Source organism: Malurus melanocephalus, unplaced genomic scaffold, assembly GCF_030028575.1.
Source record: "Malurus melanocephalus ecotype Western Australia unplaced genomic scaffold, MMel_1.1 scaffold_321, whole genome shotgun sequence".
Classification (NCBI taxonomy): domain Eukaryota; kingdom Metazoa; phylum Chordata; class Aves; order Passeriformes; family Maluridae; genus Malurus; species Malurus melanocephalus.
The window spans coordinates 748,349-765,728 of record NW_026623553.1 but is presented as its reverse complement, the minus strand read 5'-3'; the positions used below and the strand labels follow the sequence as shown (position 1 = coordinate 765,728).

The 17,380-nt window shown below is 40.3% G+C and overlaps 1 protein-coding gene across 13 annotated transcripts in view; it reads right to left on the bottom strand.

Moving 5' to 3' along the window:
- The window catches only part of ANKHD1 (ankyrin repeat and KH domain containing 1), a 99,686-nt gene that overhangs the window by 35,642 nt on the left and 46,664 nt on the right, over nucleotides 1-17,380 (bottom strand). For 11 of the 13 annotated variants that reach the window (XM_057377659.1, XM_057377660.1, XM_057377661.1 and 8 more), the window contains exons 11-15: nucleotides 11,912-11,999; nucleotides 11,198-11,325; nucleotides 10,893-11,036; nucleotides 10,175-10,277; nucleotides 881-1,624 (exon numbers count right to left, since the gene is read on the bottom strand). In XM_057377659.1, coding sequence (XP_057233642.1) covers nucleotides 881-1,624; nucleotides 10,175-10,277; nucleotides 10,893-11,036; nucleotides 11,198-11,325; nucleotides 11,912-11,999 — 1,207 coding nt within the window. Of the gene's footprint in view, nucleotides 1-181; nucleotides 373-880; nucleotides 1,625-10,174; nucleotides 10,278-10,892; nucleotides 11,037-11,197; nucleotides 11,326-11,911; nucleotides 12,000-17,380 lie in introns of those variants that run through there. The other 2 variants (XM_057377672.1, XM_057377671.1) reach the window with 2 other exon arrangements.

Below are 17,380 nucleotides of genomic sequence, written 5' to 3'. Positions count from 1 at the left end.
AGGGGAGACAGACAGGAAAATAATGGGCAGGGGGACAGGCACAAGGTACAAACAAAAGTTGAAAAACACTGAATTAAAAAACAAAAAAACTACAGATCAAACAACACTAGCTATATCCTACATACCTCCAGCAGCAAACCTCAATCCTAGTCAAGTCCACGAAATGAAGTCACCCAAAGTGAWCCCTCTCTTTGCACAAGAGGACTCACACAACCCGATGTGAGGGCATTCCCATTCCTCTTCACACCGTACCAACACGTGGAAGGATGTTGGGGTTTTTGCTTTTCATCCAGCTAACGGGACACGTTTGTGCCATGTAGAACATCTAACCAGYAGATACTCCCGTACAACACCCGGGGTTTAGCGGGGATTCTGCAAACACAAGCCAGCACAGAACGGAGCGGTTGTGCGTGGATTCCAGGCTGTGCTTAAGCTCCAGCAGCAATGAGAGGGACATGTTTGTCTGTACAAGTGACAACAATTTGGCTTTTTCTAGAGATGGCTACCACATTGAAGGAAGTCACTGATAAGCCTGCACAGAAAATTCTACAGAAGATATAAATCTGTCATGCTTTTGGGTTTCCTCTTGGGCACTACTAATCATGATGAGGCTTTTTAAAGAAGCACAGAAAAAGATGAGGCCAAAGGGGCTAAAACAGGTGTCCCGTACAGGAAGTTTTGCACTTTGGRAAAAAAAGATATTTAAAAGTATAATGTTAGAATTGGAAGTTACTGTTAGGATTAATAGCACTAATCAGGAACTTTATTCTTAAGCAAGTATTCCCAAACTGGAAAACCCCAAGACGTATTTGGAGGGAAGGAGAGAGAGGGAAACTGAGCACACAAATTAATGCAAAAATAGGTATATTTCTTAACCCACCTGCTATTAGGTCATCAAGAGTGTCGGTAAGCGTCTGTGCTGGAGTGGCAACCATTAATCCGTCTGGTTCTTGAACTAAGAGCCCCTGCCCAGCAATTTGCTGCTGCTGTCCTACATTCTGCTGATTCCCTAATGCTTTCTGAAGTTCAAGAGACTCTGTCCCATTATAACCTAAGTTACCAGAAAAATTACATTGCGGTGCTGGTAAAGGCTGGATRGGAACAAACTCTATTTGTTCAGCAGGTGCTGGAGACTGGTGTTGCTCGTCATCTTTAGACAAGATTGTGTCAACCTGAGGTAACCCTGAAAAGTTATCCTCTGGCAGACCCTTATCGGCTTCCACTTCTGGGAAGACCCCTGTAAGTGAGCACTGCTGCTGCAGGGCAGGTGGTGTGTCTGTCTGACCTTTGGTCTCCAAATATTCTTTGGTAAACTGCTGTTGGGTTTTCATCTGCAACTGCCTTTCCACCTTCTGCAGCTCCTTCAATATTTTCTTCTTCTTCTGTACTTGTTCTTCTCTGTTCTTTTTAAGTTCTTCAATCTTATCTTTATTTAAAGGTTCACCTTGAATTAATTCCAATGATTTAAGTTGTGCTTTTTCAATAGCACTAATTCTCTGTCCAAGTTCATTCAGCTTGCCTTCAGTCTCTTCTACTATGCATTCCAAAGGCTGGTATGGGTGAAAAGGTGGCAGTAGGTCCTTATCTGCTACCTGCAGGGAACTTGACTTCTGCTTGGATGCACCTAAGCACATGAAAAATGTTTGAAAAAATGCCATGCTGAAGATACCCCAAACCTCCCCTCTCACCCACCAAAAATAATAAAAATAAAAAATAAAAAATAATAATAAAAAAATCTTTACAACTAACTGCACATCTGTCAAAGCACAGAAAGGCAAACCCTGCACTGTGTTAAGACAAGAAAGGACAAAGCAGATAGCTGGAATGTTCAGTATTGGTCCTCATAGCCCCTTGAGCACAGCTATTTCAATCTCACAAGGAACCTTTACGGCTTCTTACATACGTGACAATGCACTTGGAAATGAAAATCAGCGAGAAGAGCAAAGCAATTTACATGATTTACTGAGTTCCCAAAGTTCTTCTGTGTGTGCAGAGCTTAAAGTAAGAGTATTTTCCAGAGGCTGACTTCCGACAGCAAGGTTATGAATAGAAAGACTATAGTTGAGAGCAGACTAACCTGACAGTAAGATATGATACCGTGAACTACAATTTCTCCAAATACTGTAGCATTCACCTTCACATTACAAGCAGAATCCTGCTACTGCAAACTTAGTGCATACAAGCAAAGTGTGAAATTTAGCACCTTTCGTAAAATTCTGGGACCAAACTAACAACTTGCTCACTTCCCCTTTCAGTAACAAATGAACAATTCTGTTCATTGTAACAGCTCTAAAAATAACCTTCACCAAAGCCCACCAAAACTGGGCAGCACTGCCCCAAGCGCTGACTGCCCTCAAGCAACCCATGGCTGCTTTCCCAAAAGCCACATCTGGGAAAGCTTTATTTACATCTCACTAAAAGGAATATACTAAGTGCTGAAATTTTAATTATTACTCCAGTGTCAGAACTTTAATTAAAAATGTGGAAGGTTTTAGCCTGATCAAATAATTTTCTGCACTAATACTCATCTACTTTACCCAAACGGTGATAGATGGAGCCTTGAGAAAAAAAAAAAATAAAGAAAACTTGAAGCTTTACAAACCAGACTTATACAATTAATCATTAAAAGGGGAACTAAAATTATGTCTAGKTTGAGCCATGGTTTAACGAAGTTATCTAAACATCACATAGTTAAGTCAAGGTCTGGAAGTAAGAACTAAGTCCTAGATCAGTCAACAGCCCTGGAAGGATTAAGCTCCCTGAAACACAGATTTATTTCTCTCTGGGCCATCCTYCACCAATACATTAATTCACAAACAACTTCACTTTGCATTGATGTCAAAACAAGAATCACATACACCTCACTTAGAAATGAATCTTACTTGGAAGAACTAATTGTAAAYCAAATATGAGATTTTTCTCTTATAAAGAGAAAGAATAAATACTAAAATAGAGTTGGACTATCTCTGTACTGTGCACCTTTGGCAGACTCCCTGAAGTGAAAGAGAAATATCTAATTATATGGGAAACAAGAATCTTACTAATCCCAGGAAATAGCCCAGAATTCCACAGCCACCCTTCAAGAACCCCAGAAAACAGCCCAACATCCCACAGCCACTGGAGCCACCCWTCAGGATGTTCCTCCTGCAGCTCCAGACTCTGGGCAGGTCAGTAGCTCCAGCTGAGCGCACCTCTTCCCACCACTGCTATTACTTTGCCTCTGAACCCTGAGTCCCCAGACAAYTTCTCAGCAGAAAATAAGGAATTTGGGGGAAGTTCAGCAGTCCCTGGTCCTGTGCTGGCTAGTGGCTGTTTAGCTCGAGCCCGCTCTAACCCGTGGCCTCTTTGGCTTTGTCATGCACTCARGGTTGATATTTTCATTTTAACAAGTGTAACTTACAGGTTTTTGAGACCACCCTTGAGAAATAAATTTCACTCACCAAAAATCTCTGAAAGGCTTGTCTCTATCTTTGTTTTGAAACTAAGCTGTGCTCCACTACTATAGTAACCAAACTGCAAATGCACCCTGCCGTCAGCTGAGATGGGAACCCTCTGCCCTGCTCCATTTAATGTCATCCCTARGGTTCCTGTATCTATCATTCCCACCCTAACACAAGGCATTCCCACAACCCAGCAGCTCTGGACACCTTCCATCACTCTAGGCAAGAAAAGCTGCAGTTCAAAGAACCCCCAAAATAATGAAGTATCAATGTTGTCCCTCTCAGCTAAGTCYGACCTGGGAAGAAAACAAGCCTGTCATGGGAGAGCTTTTCTAGGAGCACAGAGAAAGGAAAGAGCAGAAGCACAACTCCACCTTGAGAGCTGGGCTGGGCTGAGGAGCCAAGGCTGCAGCTCCAACCAGGAACCATCACAGGAAGGTGGGAAAGGTTCTGAAGAGAGGTGTTAGGAAACCAGTAAGTGAAGAGCTGGGCTCTCTAGGTCCAGGAAAGGCACAGAAATTTCCATTAATTAGCTGCTAATTAGTTAGCAGRGCCACTTTTAAGGTTCCAGATCATCCTTTCTATGCCAGAAAACAGTTGCAACCTGTAACTGGAGATACTGGAAGAGGATGAGAGAGGAAGAAAGATCTGCTAAACCTGACATGTCCACCTGAACCATCAGGTCAAACCAGAGGTGGGGAAGACATGGTTGGTAGCTTTGAATATGCAAACATTGGAATAGAATATTATCAAATTAGAAGTACTAAGAAGTAGGATTTCCTGGTTTCTCCAAATCTCCTCTTTATTACAATATCCTGAAAAATACTAACTATCCTGAAAAATACACACTAACTGTGCCCATGTTAGTGCACAATTATGAACAGACACTTTATGCTTTCACTTTTGAAATACATAAGTATAGTAAGACCTAAGAATCCAATCATAGACCAGATCATAATGATGTCAACTTTAAAAAAAAAATTATTTTGTACATTTATCTTTTGGGGGCAGCATCAGTCATCTACACAATTAAGCTGTGAATCTGGCCTCCAAAGCAACTATTTCTGTCACTTTTAGAAGACTCGTTTAGCATGAAAATAAGTTGTTTAGACTGCAGATGACTGAAATACAGATGTTGCTACACAAATACCACATGCTATCCAGTACCATGATCATAGGAAAAGAGTTGATCAGCCRACAGAAAACCCAGAGTGGCTCTGGGCATGCTAGGAAAGCCACAGAGTAAAGAAGGGATTAATTCCCCAATTATTTTGTGAACAGTACCACCAGTTGCTTTTATTTGCATTTCCACAACCCCACAAATTCTGGTCCCTACCCTGTCCAACTCAGCCTTCACCACAATTCCTGCAGAGTGTGCACATCTTTAGCCAGATTTGTGACCAACACGTACAACTCAGGGTAAGACCTACTCTGCCCCAACACAGTTTTCCATCCACTTCTCTGATTCCCACTTCTCTCCGGGAAGAGAGAGGTGTTTCCTATGGCAATTTCCCATGCTTCTCCCATACATTTAAGATCATCTCCCACAGATCTGAGCTGCAAAAGTCTGTTCACCCCAAGGAACTTCTCCCAGGCATCATTCCTGGTCTCTTGAGCATTCAGTAATGTGCAGAGAGGACACCRTGACCAGGTTTTAATGCTTTTGGCTGCAAATAACACCTAAAGTCCCTAAACACTGTAAGCCAACAGTCTGGAGAAATATCCTTCAGTTTTGTAGTCCTCAGCTGGCAATGAAACTCTTCTAATTTAAATTTGCTTAGAACACATTCAGTATTTATACAGTTACTGCCAACAAACAAGTCTGATACCATATTTCTTCATGAGTGGTTATGATTCTCAAGGAACTTGCTCTTCCAGACCTGACTTATAATCCACAGGATGTCACTTCTCTCAGGAAAGAACAGATTTACATGCCTTTCAGTTGTATTACACTTTATATATTTTATTAGATGAAATTCTGATATTTTTTAAAAGCTCCTTAATGTCTATTGCCATTGTTAAACAAAAAAAGAAAAGTGTATCAAAATCCAAACAATAAAGTCCAAAAGATTTCTCCGGCTTAAAAAAATGACAGTAAGAAAAAAGTCAGCTGTGTGATACACATTTGGACATTCAAATACACCTTCTCAGCTGGAGAACCTGTTATATAAACCTGTATGAATCACCATGTCATTTTTGTGCTCTGTAACAGAATTGYTTGTCCGTTTTTCTTACACACTTGGGGGATTTTTTTAAATCTGATTTTACTCAGAAGTTGAGAGTTCAATTTGCAGCCTGCAATTAAAACTCACCAGCCTCAGGAATAAAATGAACTCAATATTGAATTTTCATGAAAATTCTGCATTTAATTGTTACTTGTATCCGTAAGAAATTAATCTCTAAGGACCTGGAGAAACAATCAGTTGCTCCATACACACACAAATGCAAAGTACAATATTACATAATCTTGCTATTTTGGGAAAAAAAAAGCCTACTTTTCCCAAGCAAATGGTTTTTAATACATACTGAATTCTTCTTTGTAAAGAAGAGGTTAATTGGTAGAAGGTTGAATGATGAGATGAGTTTATCTGTTCCTCCTGGAACCATGGAGTAATTTTGCCAGTCATTATCTCTCCTGCAGCTGTTTCTATGAAAAATTGCAGGGAATAGGTGCAATGCTATCCATCAGGCAATGGCTACACAGCTGAAACCAAGCCAAACTGAACTCAATTTTCAGCCATTCAAAAATTTGAGTTACTTTCCAATCTTAGTCTCCTTCCCAAATTTCCTCTGGTGGCTTCATGGTATCTAACTAGAAAATTGCTAAGATGTAATTGAATTAACTGGTGACAAGCAGGTGACTGAAGCTTCAAAGGAGCAGAACTTTACAATCCACCATGAAAAGACTGTGACACATTTGTGCTCCTGGGGACMTACACGTGCCTTGGTGTCAAATCACCGGCCTGCACTGCTGAGGATTTGCAGAAAAAAAGTTTTTAAGTCTACAAAGAAAGTATCAGTGAAGTTCAGAAGTCAGGAGGTACAGATGGTGAAATCTCCCTTGGGAACTCATCCCAGACACCTGGGCTAGCTGCTGACCCAGGCAGGGAGTTGCCAGGAGGAAAAGCAAGAGTTGATCAGAAGATGTTGAAGCACATTAAACCATGAACAGGCAGCTGGGACTGTGCAGTAGAAAAATGTGGTAAGAATCAGAATGCAAAAGCTGGAAAAGCAGGAACATCTGTTTGCCTTACTAACACCTTTACCTCCATGAAAGCCGTATAACTTCCTAGTTTTACTGTTAACCTGGCCCCTATTTTTATTAAATCACACAATGCGTGAGATCTCAGCTGGGATATGGAACTCAGYATTAGGCACAGAAGTCAGATATCAGAGTAAAAAAATATTTATTGAATTTGTACCTATTGAAGTTACATACAGTTTGTTTTTCTTCCCCTTCTCCACACCATCAGATTGTTAGATTTACCATGGGGATCCAGGAGATACCATACATTGAATATCTAGCTGAGAAAGATTATAGATTCCAGAAGTACTACTCAACTTTAAGGGAACTCTGATCTCCTTCACAGGGTTCAAAGGCAAATGTGGGCAGCTTTCACCTGAATAAGTCTATTTGATTTTGTGGAATTCTAAAAGCACCCTGCACACCAAATGAGAACTGCTGCAAGGTASTGCCCACTTAAAAATGACAGTAAAAATGTTAATGACAGCCTATTAACAGATTTTAAGTACTCACTTTAGGCCAATTAGTTCATTCATAAGCATAATTTCAGAGTTACTATGAAGTAAAATAAATCTGGAGAAAATTTACTAAAAAACTGACACCTCAGTCTCCAAAATCAGACTACTTTGAACTTTAACATGTTTAAAAACAGCTGATATTATTGAAAATATTTTGACTAAGAAAACAACCTGGCTGCTTCCCACAGGCTCCCTGGGCATCCCTTGTTGTCCCAGCATGTCTGATGAAGACCTAGAGCATGCCCTGTGCTCAAGMCCTGTGCTCTCCAGGACACCACACAAGGCTCTGCAGTTGCATTTACAAAGCAGACAGCATTATCAACAGCTGGTTTCCTAAGAAATCCAGCAGCATTCCTTTAGACCATTCCTGGGCTGGGCTTCAATCGCCTCTCCCAGGCAAGCAGGAGCATCTGGAGCTGCAGCAGAGCCCTGCAGGGGACAGCCCCTGTGGGGTCCTGCAGGAGAGCCCTTTGGGTCTGTGCAAACAGCACACTTGGGTTTTGTACTCAAAAAGCTCTTTGTGCTGAGCTGCTGCATCACAGCTGCTGCTGAGCAATCCTGCCCTGCTCAGCAAAGAATCCAAGGAAGGGATCTCCTGCCTCTACCCATGAAAGCAAAAAGAGCTGAACTGCACTGAGATTTCTTTTACATGGACAGAAGAGACACATGCTAAATGAAGTGCACTGAGAACAATCCTTCCTAAGCATGARAGAGCTGAGGTCTGGTCAGTCCCACAACTAATTCTGCTTCTGATATTTCTTCAGTTCTTTCCAAGTTATCATCTTGGTGTGTCACCTTTATCCTAGCCTTTCTAGATCCACTGTTGCCTCTGAAATRTTTCCCTTTTCAGTTGCTAAACACRATATTAAATCCTTTGCCAAAATAATTATTCAAATGGTAATGACCCCACATGCCTTCATGCTTTACTGAAGAGTAATAATGAAATTCAAAATTAGACAATAATTTGCTCTTGAAAAACCTCATGCCATATCTGAACCGTAATAATAACACTTAAGTGTGTTCAAGTTTTACCCTTTCACACTTTGACTTGCCAGGAGCTCTCCAGAAAACAAAGTGTCACTATCTCATTTCTTGCAAAACTCACATAGGCTGATAAAAAAAAATCTTACTGTGCTAAGTTTAAGAAGGCAAGGTACTGCTCTCCTGCCTCCCAGTAGTTCAGAGTTTATACAAAGACTCAGGGGCTACTTCTAATTGAAGGCAAGTAATTGTTCTGCCTGCAGATAAATGATTTTGTTATGCAAGAACTTGACTGCTCTGCTGCCTCAGAAATAACGAACTCCTTAACTCATCCCCTCTTTTGCCCCTCCTCTCCCAAAAAGTTTAGTGATGGAAACCTGGTGAATTAAAAGCCACRTGTGTGTAACAAGTTACAAATGGCAGTTCAGCACAGCACACCAACTCTGCACTGCAATGAGCACACAGCGTTTAGCACAAAAATACCATTTTCCCCCTAAAGAACTGAGAGATACAAAAGCTTTGCACAGAGTTTTTGGGAATGCTTCATCAGCCYGATGACACATTTGGGATTGCTGCATCTCCTGCAACACAGCACGAGGAGTTTTGCTGACATGCATGAAGCATGTCCTAAACCTCTGTGAACAATGAGATTTCCCTGTGCCAGTCCCAACATCATGGTACTGCAAAAAACACACCTAAGGATGTGCTGACATTGGCAAGAAGGTACTTGTAATGAGAGCTGTTTCCTAAACTACAGTCAACTATTTACTTTTCATGATTTGATTAAACAGCATGAAACTTCTAGCTTTTAACTTCATTCTTCTGACTCAGCATCAACTAATCCCCGATTCCCATGCACCACAAAATGTGCTCCCAGAACACTCCCACTCTGCAGTACTAACAGGCATTGAACTGGAAGGGCATATGTGCTGGTATATTGCTTTTTGGTGGGTTATTTGAACCAGAAGTCACATATTCATTTGTTTGGTATCCATTTTTATGAAATCCAAAATATGAAGTGTTGCACATCCTAGGAAATGAAACAGCAAGTGCATCTGAGAGGTCACACACATGGCATTTGCAGGGAGAGGGACACAGCTGCATATTGAGACACCAGCATGTACACGGTATTTTTCTCTCTTCATCTGTGCCCCTAARGGGTTTAATGTTTGTTTGTTTGCTCTGCAAGCATTCAGTGATTCCTAAAACAAAGGATTTATGGAGATCTAGCTCACAGAGCTTTGGATACTGTAATGATTAAGATCCTTGTCCAAAACTCTACATCATTAGGAGCTGCAGTTTGTACTTTGCACTTGAGAATCTGCTTCTCTTTCTGAGCTGACTTAGCAAATATCAAGATTCTGTTACAGAATTCACAGCTGGAAACAAACTCCTTAATTGCCATTTAATGATTGCAAGGAGTTCTAGCCAATCAGTTTGACCATGTTCAAAACAAAAACTCTGATGTAACCATTACTTACAGAAGAACTATTTCTAATACAACAAAAACTCTCCTGTAAGTAGATCTGCATTGGCATTTTATAGTGCCAGCATGTTTGCATTGCTACTGTAGGAAAAGAAAAAGGTTGGTGTATCAAGTCCATGGATAATAGCTGCAACTATTCTAGAAGATCAATGTACAATATTCAAAAGTGAACACCATACCTAGAGTACATTAACACTTTTATCTGTTTGCACTATGGCAGTTACCACAAGCATTTTCTTCCACAAAGAACGGAATAAGCACAATTCTGATAAATTAGAATAAGCATAATAATGTTAGAAAAACCAGTGCTGCTATCCTGTAGAATGCAAGAAAATAAGGAAAAAACTATGAACTATATGAAATAGTTTTAAATTATACTTCATTAGAGGTGTTTAAGAACTGATGGAATGGACTATGCTATGCATAAGCTCTAATAAGATGGTCCCCAGTCTATCCATTTCCAAACCACACATATCATATATTCTCTGAGTGGCTACATACTGACCTTTCACCACTCCCAAGAGAGGTGGGGAGTTYTCTTGAGGGGTTCTGTCAGGCTCCTGGGGAGGTACAACCATAGCAAGCGTATGCACCGGGACACGGGGAACCTTAAAACAAAGGCAAMGATACACACTCAGGTCAAAACACCTTCTGGCAGAGCAGATCTTCAAGTGTTAATACAAAGAGCACGCTCCAGTCCACTCTTCCCAAACTGTGTATCCCATGCTACCTCTTGGTATGACCTTCCTGTGCTACTCTATTGGGGATAATGTCAAAGTTAACTGTACTCTGTATAAAATCTGAGGCAGTGTTGGCTAGAAAACTGTTAATTCCTTGGAAACTTCCCTGGAAAGCTGCTTCTTGAGACTGTAGAACTCTGAATTTACCCAATATATTTYCTTTTATATAACAAACTGAGTAACATCATGTGAGGGGTGCTACCAACAAGGGTTTAGAATTGTTGAAATGAAATACCAATAATGCAGGAAAGAAAAATGCAGGAAAGAAAACATCCTTTTGAAATCTTAGGTTTGGGACTRTGTTAAAGCAAAAAAGCTCATGTGTTCTTCAGATCTTTGCATGTAGCATCAATTCTCTCACTTTCTATCATTGTCATGTGTGCAGGGTTTTTAAAATTCCTTCCACTGCCTATGTTCATTTTCAAATTAACTACTACAAAAGTGCTTCTTCCCAACATTGATAGTGCTATCCTTATGCCTTACCTGAGACTGATCCTGAGATGGAGGTGTGAGCTGGGACAAGTCTGCTGCAGGAACCGACAGAACATTGTTTGGGTAATCCAGCAAGTAAGAAACAACATTTGTGTGTCCTCCCTTGGCAGCTTCAATGAGCATTGTTGAGCCATCCTGAAGTGAGATTTCGGAAACAAAAAGTGAGAAGATGAGTTTTGCTACCTGGTGTAGCACCCTCATGTAAGATATGATTCTATGATTTAAATTTACTACTCCATAAATCAGCCAGGTGGTTCTTTCAGAACCTATGAAACACAACTGCTGCAAGTGAATACCTTGAGCCGATGAGTAGGATCTGCCCCGTGCGCCAGGAGAAGTTCAACCACGGCCAGGTGACCTCCAGCACAGGCCAGGGACACCACTGTGTGATCATTGTTGGCTGTAGCTCTGTTCACATTGGCACCTAGTAAGAGAAGATCTTAGAATTAACACAAAGAAATTCTTTCCAAGAGAAAGTATCAACAAGTAYAGTATTTTGTGGAACAAACTTTACTCTTCTAATCCAATTACTTCCTACCCACTTCTTGGGAAAGAGCAAGGGATTTCAGCTAACTGATTGGCTTCTATACATCATCCTCCTCACCTTGTAAAGACAAGACAGTAGCAACAGCAACAGTAGGCTTGTAAGTGTTAAATGAGGGAACACATGGTGCAAGAAGCACACTTCCAAATGTTCACTCTAAGCTCTGAGCAGTATCACTATGTGGTACAGTTGCTACTGTTTCAGACAGTACTTGATGTGCTTTTCTGAAGGAGGAAGTGCTTTTTTTAAGAAACTGAAAGTATCTGCTGTACTTCAAATCTAATCTATACAACAGAGTAGCAAAAGTTAACTAGCAAAATATTTTGTAATTCATTCAAAAAACCCTTTGGGGTTTGACAAATGCATATATACATAACCAGAATAATTCTAAACATTAATCACAAACACGTGGCACACTAAAGTGGCATTTAAAGCTTTTTARTAAGTTATTTAAGCTAGCATTTACCTTTGCTAATAAGGAATTGCACGGTGCATAAGTGACCAGCTCGTGCAGCCTTCATTAGTGGGGTCCTCCCACCTTCAGATTCATGCTCCTGGAGAAGAAACAACAGATGTATAAAYGGGCAAAAATTGTATCACTGTTTCAGATTCTCAAGTATCTTGTGATGGGACCAGAATTACCCATTTCAGTAGAAGATTTATCTCACAGGCAGACAGACTGTAATAAATATAAACTGACTGGAGTAAATTTTCATGTTACCTTAAATACTAAATCCTGTTAGAAAGGACTAAGACCACACCCATACTGGTATTGCACCAGGAAGCTTCCATACTTACACCCCCTTTTTATTTTAATGTTCAAATGTATAACATAAATGAGAACAGTGACATCTTGTTTCCTCCTCAAAAATGGTGGCAGATTAACACAAATGTCATCCAGCATCAGGATATAACAATAACCACAAACTGTGGGGCCACAGTCCAGAGAGCTGTCACGTGCTGCCACACCTCCAAACTGCAACAATGCCTCGAGTGCACACAACATTCATAAAACATACTGAAGAGGAACAATAATAAAAATGAGACAAATCACTGCAGGTCACAAGAAATATCTAAATAGGATTGGAGAATAAAGCAGAAAAATGAGAAAAGGATGATACAAACCAACAAAAAGGGAAGGAGCGTCAAGAATAATTTTCTAATTTAAAAAGTTTCTGAATGCTGGGAAGATGTGGTTGAATACAACTGTATTAGAGCAGTTACAGAACTAGACAATGTGCCTGCTATGCAGACATGATCAATACCACAAAGAATGCTGAGCAATGGTACCAACCCTCCCGCAGAACAAGGGGAGAGAACATCACCTTCCTGGGAATGTTTGTATGTGCACTCTATATTCAGTATTATCCTATTTAAAAAATATTCAGTCTGATCAATAATAAACTAGGAATATGTGGTTTTTAATCAAGTATCTGGGAAGCCAAGCTCTAAATTCACTGTTTACTTTGTAACTGCATGTATGCCTGTGAGTGAAAGTTCACATTTAKTACTGACAGTGGATGACACTGCTACTTACAAATACAGTCAGACAAGAAGTGATTTTACAGAACAACTCAATTCCTTCCCATAGCTTCAGTATTCCTGAAAACTCTGCATATGTCCTTTGACATATGGCTTGCTTTGGTTGCAAGCTGCACATAAAGTTAGTTTTCTTTCATACACTTGAAGAATAAACCTCTTGACTGGATCTTCTGYTGGAGACTGGCCCCCAGTCCAAGCCCATCCTTCACTGTAAAAGGTTACATTGCCCCTCTCCTGCTCAGCTCCTCAGCTTTCACAAAAGCTCTGTGTTACTGTCCACCACTGCTTTAACACATGGCTAAATCCCACATTAGTGTTCTGATTTCTTTGCTTACTCAGAATTATAACACACAAGTGCATGGAGGCTGACAGAAAACCTTACAGACTTACTACTGAAGTATTTTTTTTTTTCTTAATTAAATAGATCCCCTTCCCAGGGCAATAATGACTGCTTAGATGTCAATAAATGCCTGCTTCTGGACTGTGCATGGCAAAAACATTGGCARGGCATATAAAGCTAATTATGTTAACATGTGGCCCTACAATTTCAAGAATTAGTAGCATGCCCTTGAACTCTAATGCTTACTCTAGTATTTGGCATAGTTTTTCCTTCCTCAGCCACTGCCAAGAGACCCTAAAAAGCCAGATGCTGCTGTGTGCCTGAAGCATAGCAAAGCCCTGGTYCCACCAGCACATCATTCCCAAGGCAGCTGTGGATGCAAAGAATTCCTGACCACCATTCTGCTCTGGGSAGGACCTGGACACTGCTGCCTGAACTATTACATACCCAGTTCTAAATYCTCACTGMTGCAAAATTTATTTTAGCTCATCTTAGCTATATTCAAGGTAGTTAAAAGCATCCTATATTGCAGAGAGATGTAGCAGATAACTGGCAGTAAGGTATAATTATTTGCAACATTCTGCCTTCCTAACAGACTTCGCTGTTGGAAGCCTTAAACACGGGACACCAGGAGGCTTCCTCATTTAAATGCAATGCAGTGATTCTGCCCAGTTTAACCAACTGTCACTTCCTCAAGCAGGCAGAACTTGATCCTCAGCTACTATACGTTTCCAATCCTTGCAGCACCATGCACACCATCAGCCCAGCCAAACCAAACCATTTGGGTGCCCACCTGCTGTACATCTTCAAAACTTACGCATTTTGATGGTATTTTTCACATTGGAAGATAGAAGTGCATATTTTATTTTAAGATTAAATTCATTCTGACTTCAGAATTAGCTAATATTGGCTATCAGACAACATCAACTCAAGCTCTAAGGGAAGACATCTAGGACAAGCCAAAATAAGAAGCTGAGACAGTGCAGGGCCTTTGTYTACTCACATCCTGTCTTTTTACCTAGAATAATCATAAATTTCAAAGGTTTTATATATCTTTCAGCTGCATTAGATAATCAAAATCAGGACAGAGCATGAAAGTTGTCCCAAAGAATCCCCATTACCTCTCCAGTGAGCTTTTCCCTTGTATTTATATGAAGTGCACATCAATGCTTATTTTGTAAGATCTAAACCCAGTAAATTGTCTCCAAAGACACTTCYCTTGCCTCTGCACTGTAGGACTCACCAAAGTATCCCATCTCTTGTCACTGCTCCARCCCTGAGGAATGTGGTAGTTAGCACAATGAGGAAGAGGAAGAAAGGAGAACACCTCTGCCACATTTGGAAATCCATTCTCTAACCCCCTGGCTGAGGTGCTCTCCTGCTAATTCTGCTGGGATAGAAAGAACACCTGAGMAGCATTTTCTGTTTGGGTAACAGACAAGAAAGGAGGGGAAAGTGAGAATGTTACCAAAATCAGGCAGGAGTTTACACTCTCTGCATCTTTTCCACTGGGACTCAAAAAGGAGATGAGATTCCAGTCAKCAATAATTACTTCCTTTCTAGACAAATCAATACTTCCAAGTGCAGAGCAGAAGCAGAGTCACCAGGAGCATTTTACAACACTCATCARTATTTTTTAATTCCTCCTTTTGAGTTCTCTAGTTTAGGCAATTCCAAGATTAGCTACATAAAGGCTWTCCCACACACAATTCTTCTTGGTTCACAAATATTCATGGTTATAATAATCACTAGGGTAGTTTTTTGTGAGGTTTTTTTCCAATGTTGCATGTTATTTAGAAGTTCAGGAAGAAAATCTGTATTTTCAAAGTAAAGGTCCAACTTCTCAGTTCTTTAACAAACTTCCCTCATCCATGACAACAGCAAATATTTAACAGAAATCTAAATATTATTCTAAACAAAATTATCTACAGAAAGCTTTTGATGCAAAAAAMCACAGTCCCTAACACTTAGCTAATTTTCAAGACTGAACTTCTATTCCAGCAGTCACCAACCTGCTTGCCCTAAATAACCTTCCTGAGATATGTGGCAAACCAGTATTTCAGGAGCACTTAAAAACTCAACTAGGCCTCTAAACTGAACACCTAAAAAGGGAATGCCTTAGAGGAAACTATCACATTTAAGAGGGCTGTTTTTGCTAACACTCAATGAGATAACCTGCTACATATTGAAAGGTTGGGGTATTATTTTTTTAAAACCAGTTCTAGAAAACCCTACAGAAGAGCAAATACAGGACAAGAATGCTCCATCTAGYCCACACAGTGAGTTTCTAGACTTTGAGGAGACTGAGATGCTTTGAAGCCATGCTTTGTCCTTAGCATGTATCCTGAGGCTGCAGCTTACAAGCACCAAAGGCCAGCCTTCACCTGATGCCTGCCAAGCTCTATACCACCAAAACAGTCTTGTTAACATCCTCCTGCTTGTCCTGAAAAAGGGAAAACAACAACTCTTATTCTACAAAYAAATATTCCTGGTCATGAAGACCTGGAACATGAACTTAAATTGGATGAGATCCACCAGCTGAAAACTGGTTTGCTGGCATGAAGTAGACAAGAACCATAGCAAGACCAAGMAATGAAGCTCTCGGGAGTTCAGACTCCTACCATGAGCCATTCACATCCACAAAGAGAGCACAAAGGTCAGACACAGCATCTTGTTACAGACAAGATGGATTTTTGTTTCGCTACTGGGAAAATGAAGAACTTCATTGTACTTCATTCAAAGAACTTGCACCATCCAGAGACTGCAACATCCAAAARGTGTTGACTACAAAAATGAGCCTCACACGTTCTACCATGCTTTGTCTGTGTAAGACTAAGGGCCAAATCTACAAAACCCAGAATTCCCTGACCTTCCCCTGATGGTTCAAAAACCAGTAATAAAAAACGTAACAGCACCTCTGATTCTTCACTGCAACAGCAATAGCAACACAGTTGTTTAATTCAAATCCAAGTAGACTGGCTGCCTTTGTAGGTGTTTAAATAGTGCCTCATACACAATGCATCAAACCTACAGTGTGTCACACACATGAGGGAAAGTGAGTTTTTAATTTAGGAGCCATATTAGTGCRAGGGATGCTATCACCTGAAGGCAAAACAATGATCCATGCCATGACAGAAACATGTCTGTAAAAACATTGTGTCATAGGAAAAGAATTAAGAGGTTGTTTGGCATGCATGTTGGGGGGTCTTTTTTTTTTGCAATCAGAGTTATGTGGATGTCAGGAAGCCAGTTTTAGTTTTCTAAAAAAAGCAAGACGTCRAATCTTAAGAAGTATTGAAGAGTTTTGGGGAGACCCTGACAGTGTAAAATGAGAAAAATACAAGGATGAAGCTGCCCTCATGAGTTCTCATCCGTCTTTCAATTTCAGTATAAAGTCTCCCACATATCTTGTAGGAGAAAGGTAAACTCCGTCCTAAATCAACTCACAGCCTCATGTACAGCTGCAAGAGGGTACAGGTTAAAAAAATCCCAATTCAAAATTCTTTTCTGTATTTCCCAGCTGAGAAAAGCCGAGCTGATCTTACCATTCAAAAAAGAACAGCTCTGTTTTGTTTTCAGCTACACTGAAACAACAAACATTCAACCACCTTGTCAACAGCAGTGTTGCCTTCGAAAATACACCAGAATCTCCTTAAATCCAGATGTGACTCTACATCAGAAAGGTCCTTTTTGTTTATTGAAAGGCAAGCAGCTTAAAAGCAGGATATCATCTCTCACTAAATATCACCAATACTCATTGTGAGATTTACAGTCCTTAACCTGGTTCCTGTGGGAACATACATGGACCTCCCACATCTTAGTTTACACAACCCTTGAGATGAAGGTAAGTGCTAAGAAAGACAGAAAGAAGAAACAGAGGAGAAAAAAACCCAAACCTTATAGGAAAACAGGAAAAATTATCCTATCACCTTTGAAATTAGACAATCCTTGCCATACTGCTAAAYAGATATATTACTGAAGTGCTGGTTATTTTTTCCTGAAGTTTCCTGAAAGCACTAAACCCTACCTCTGCTTTCAAAAAAATGCTTTTTC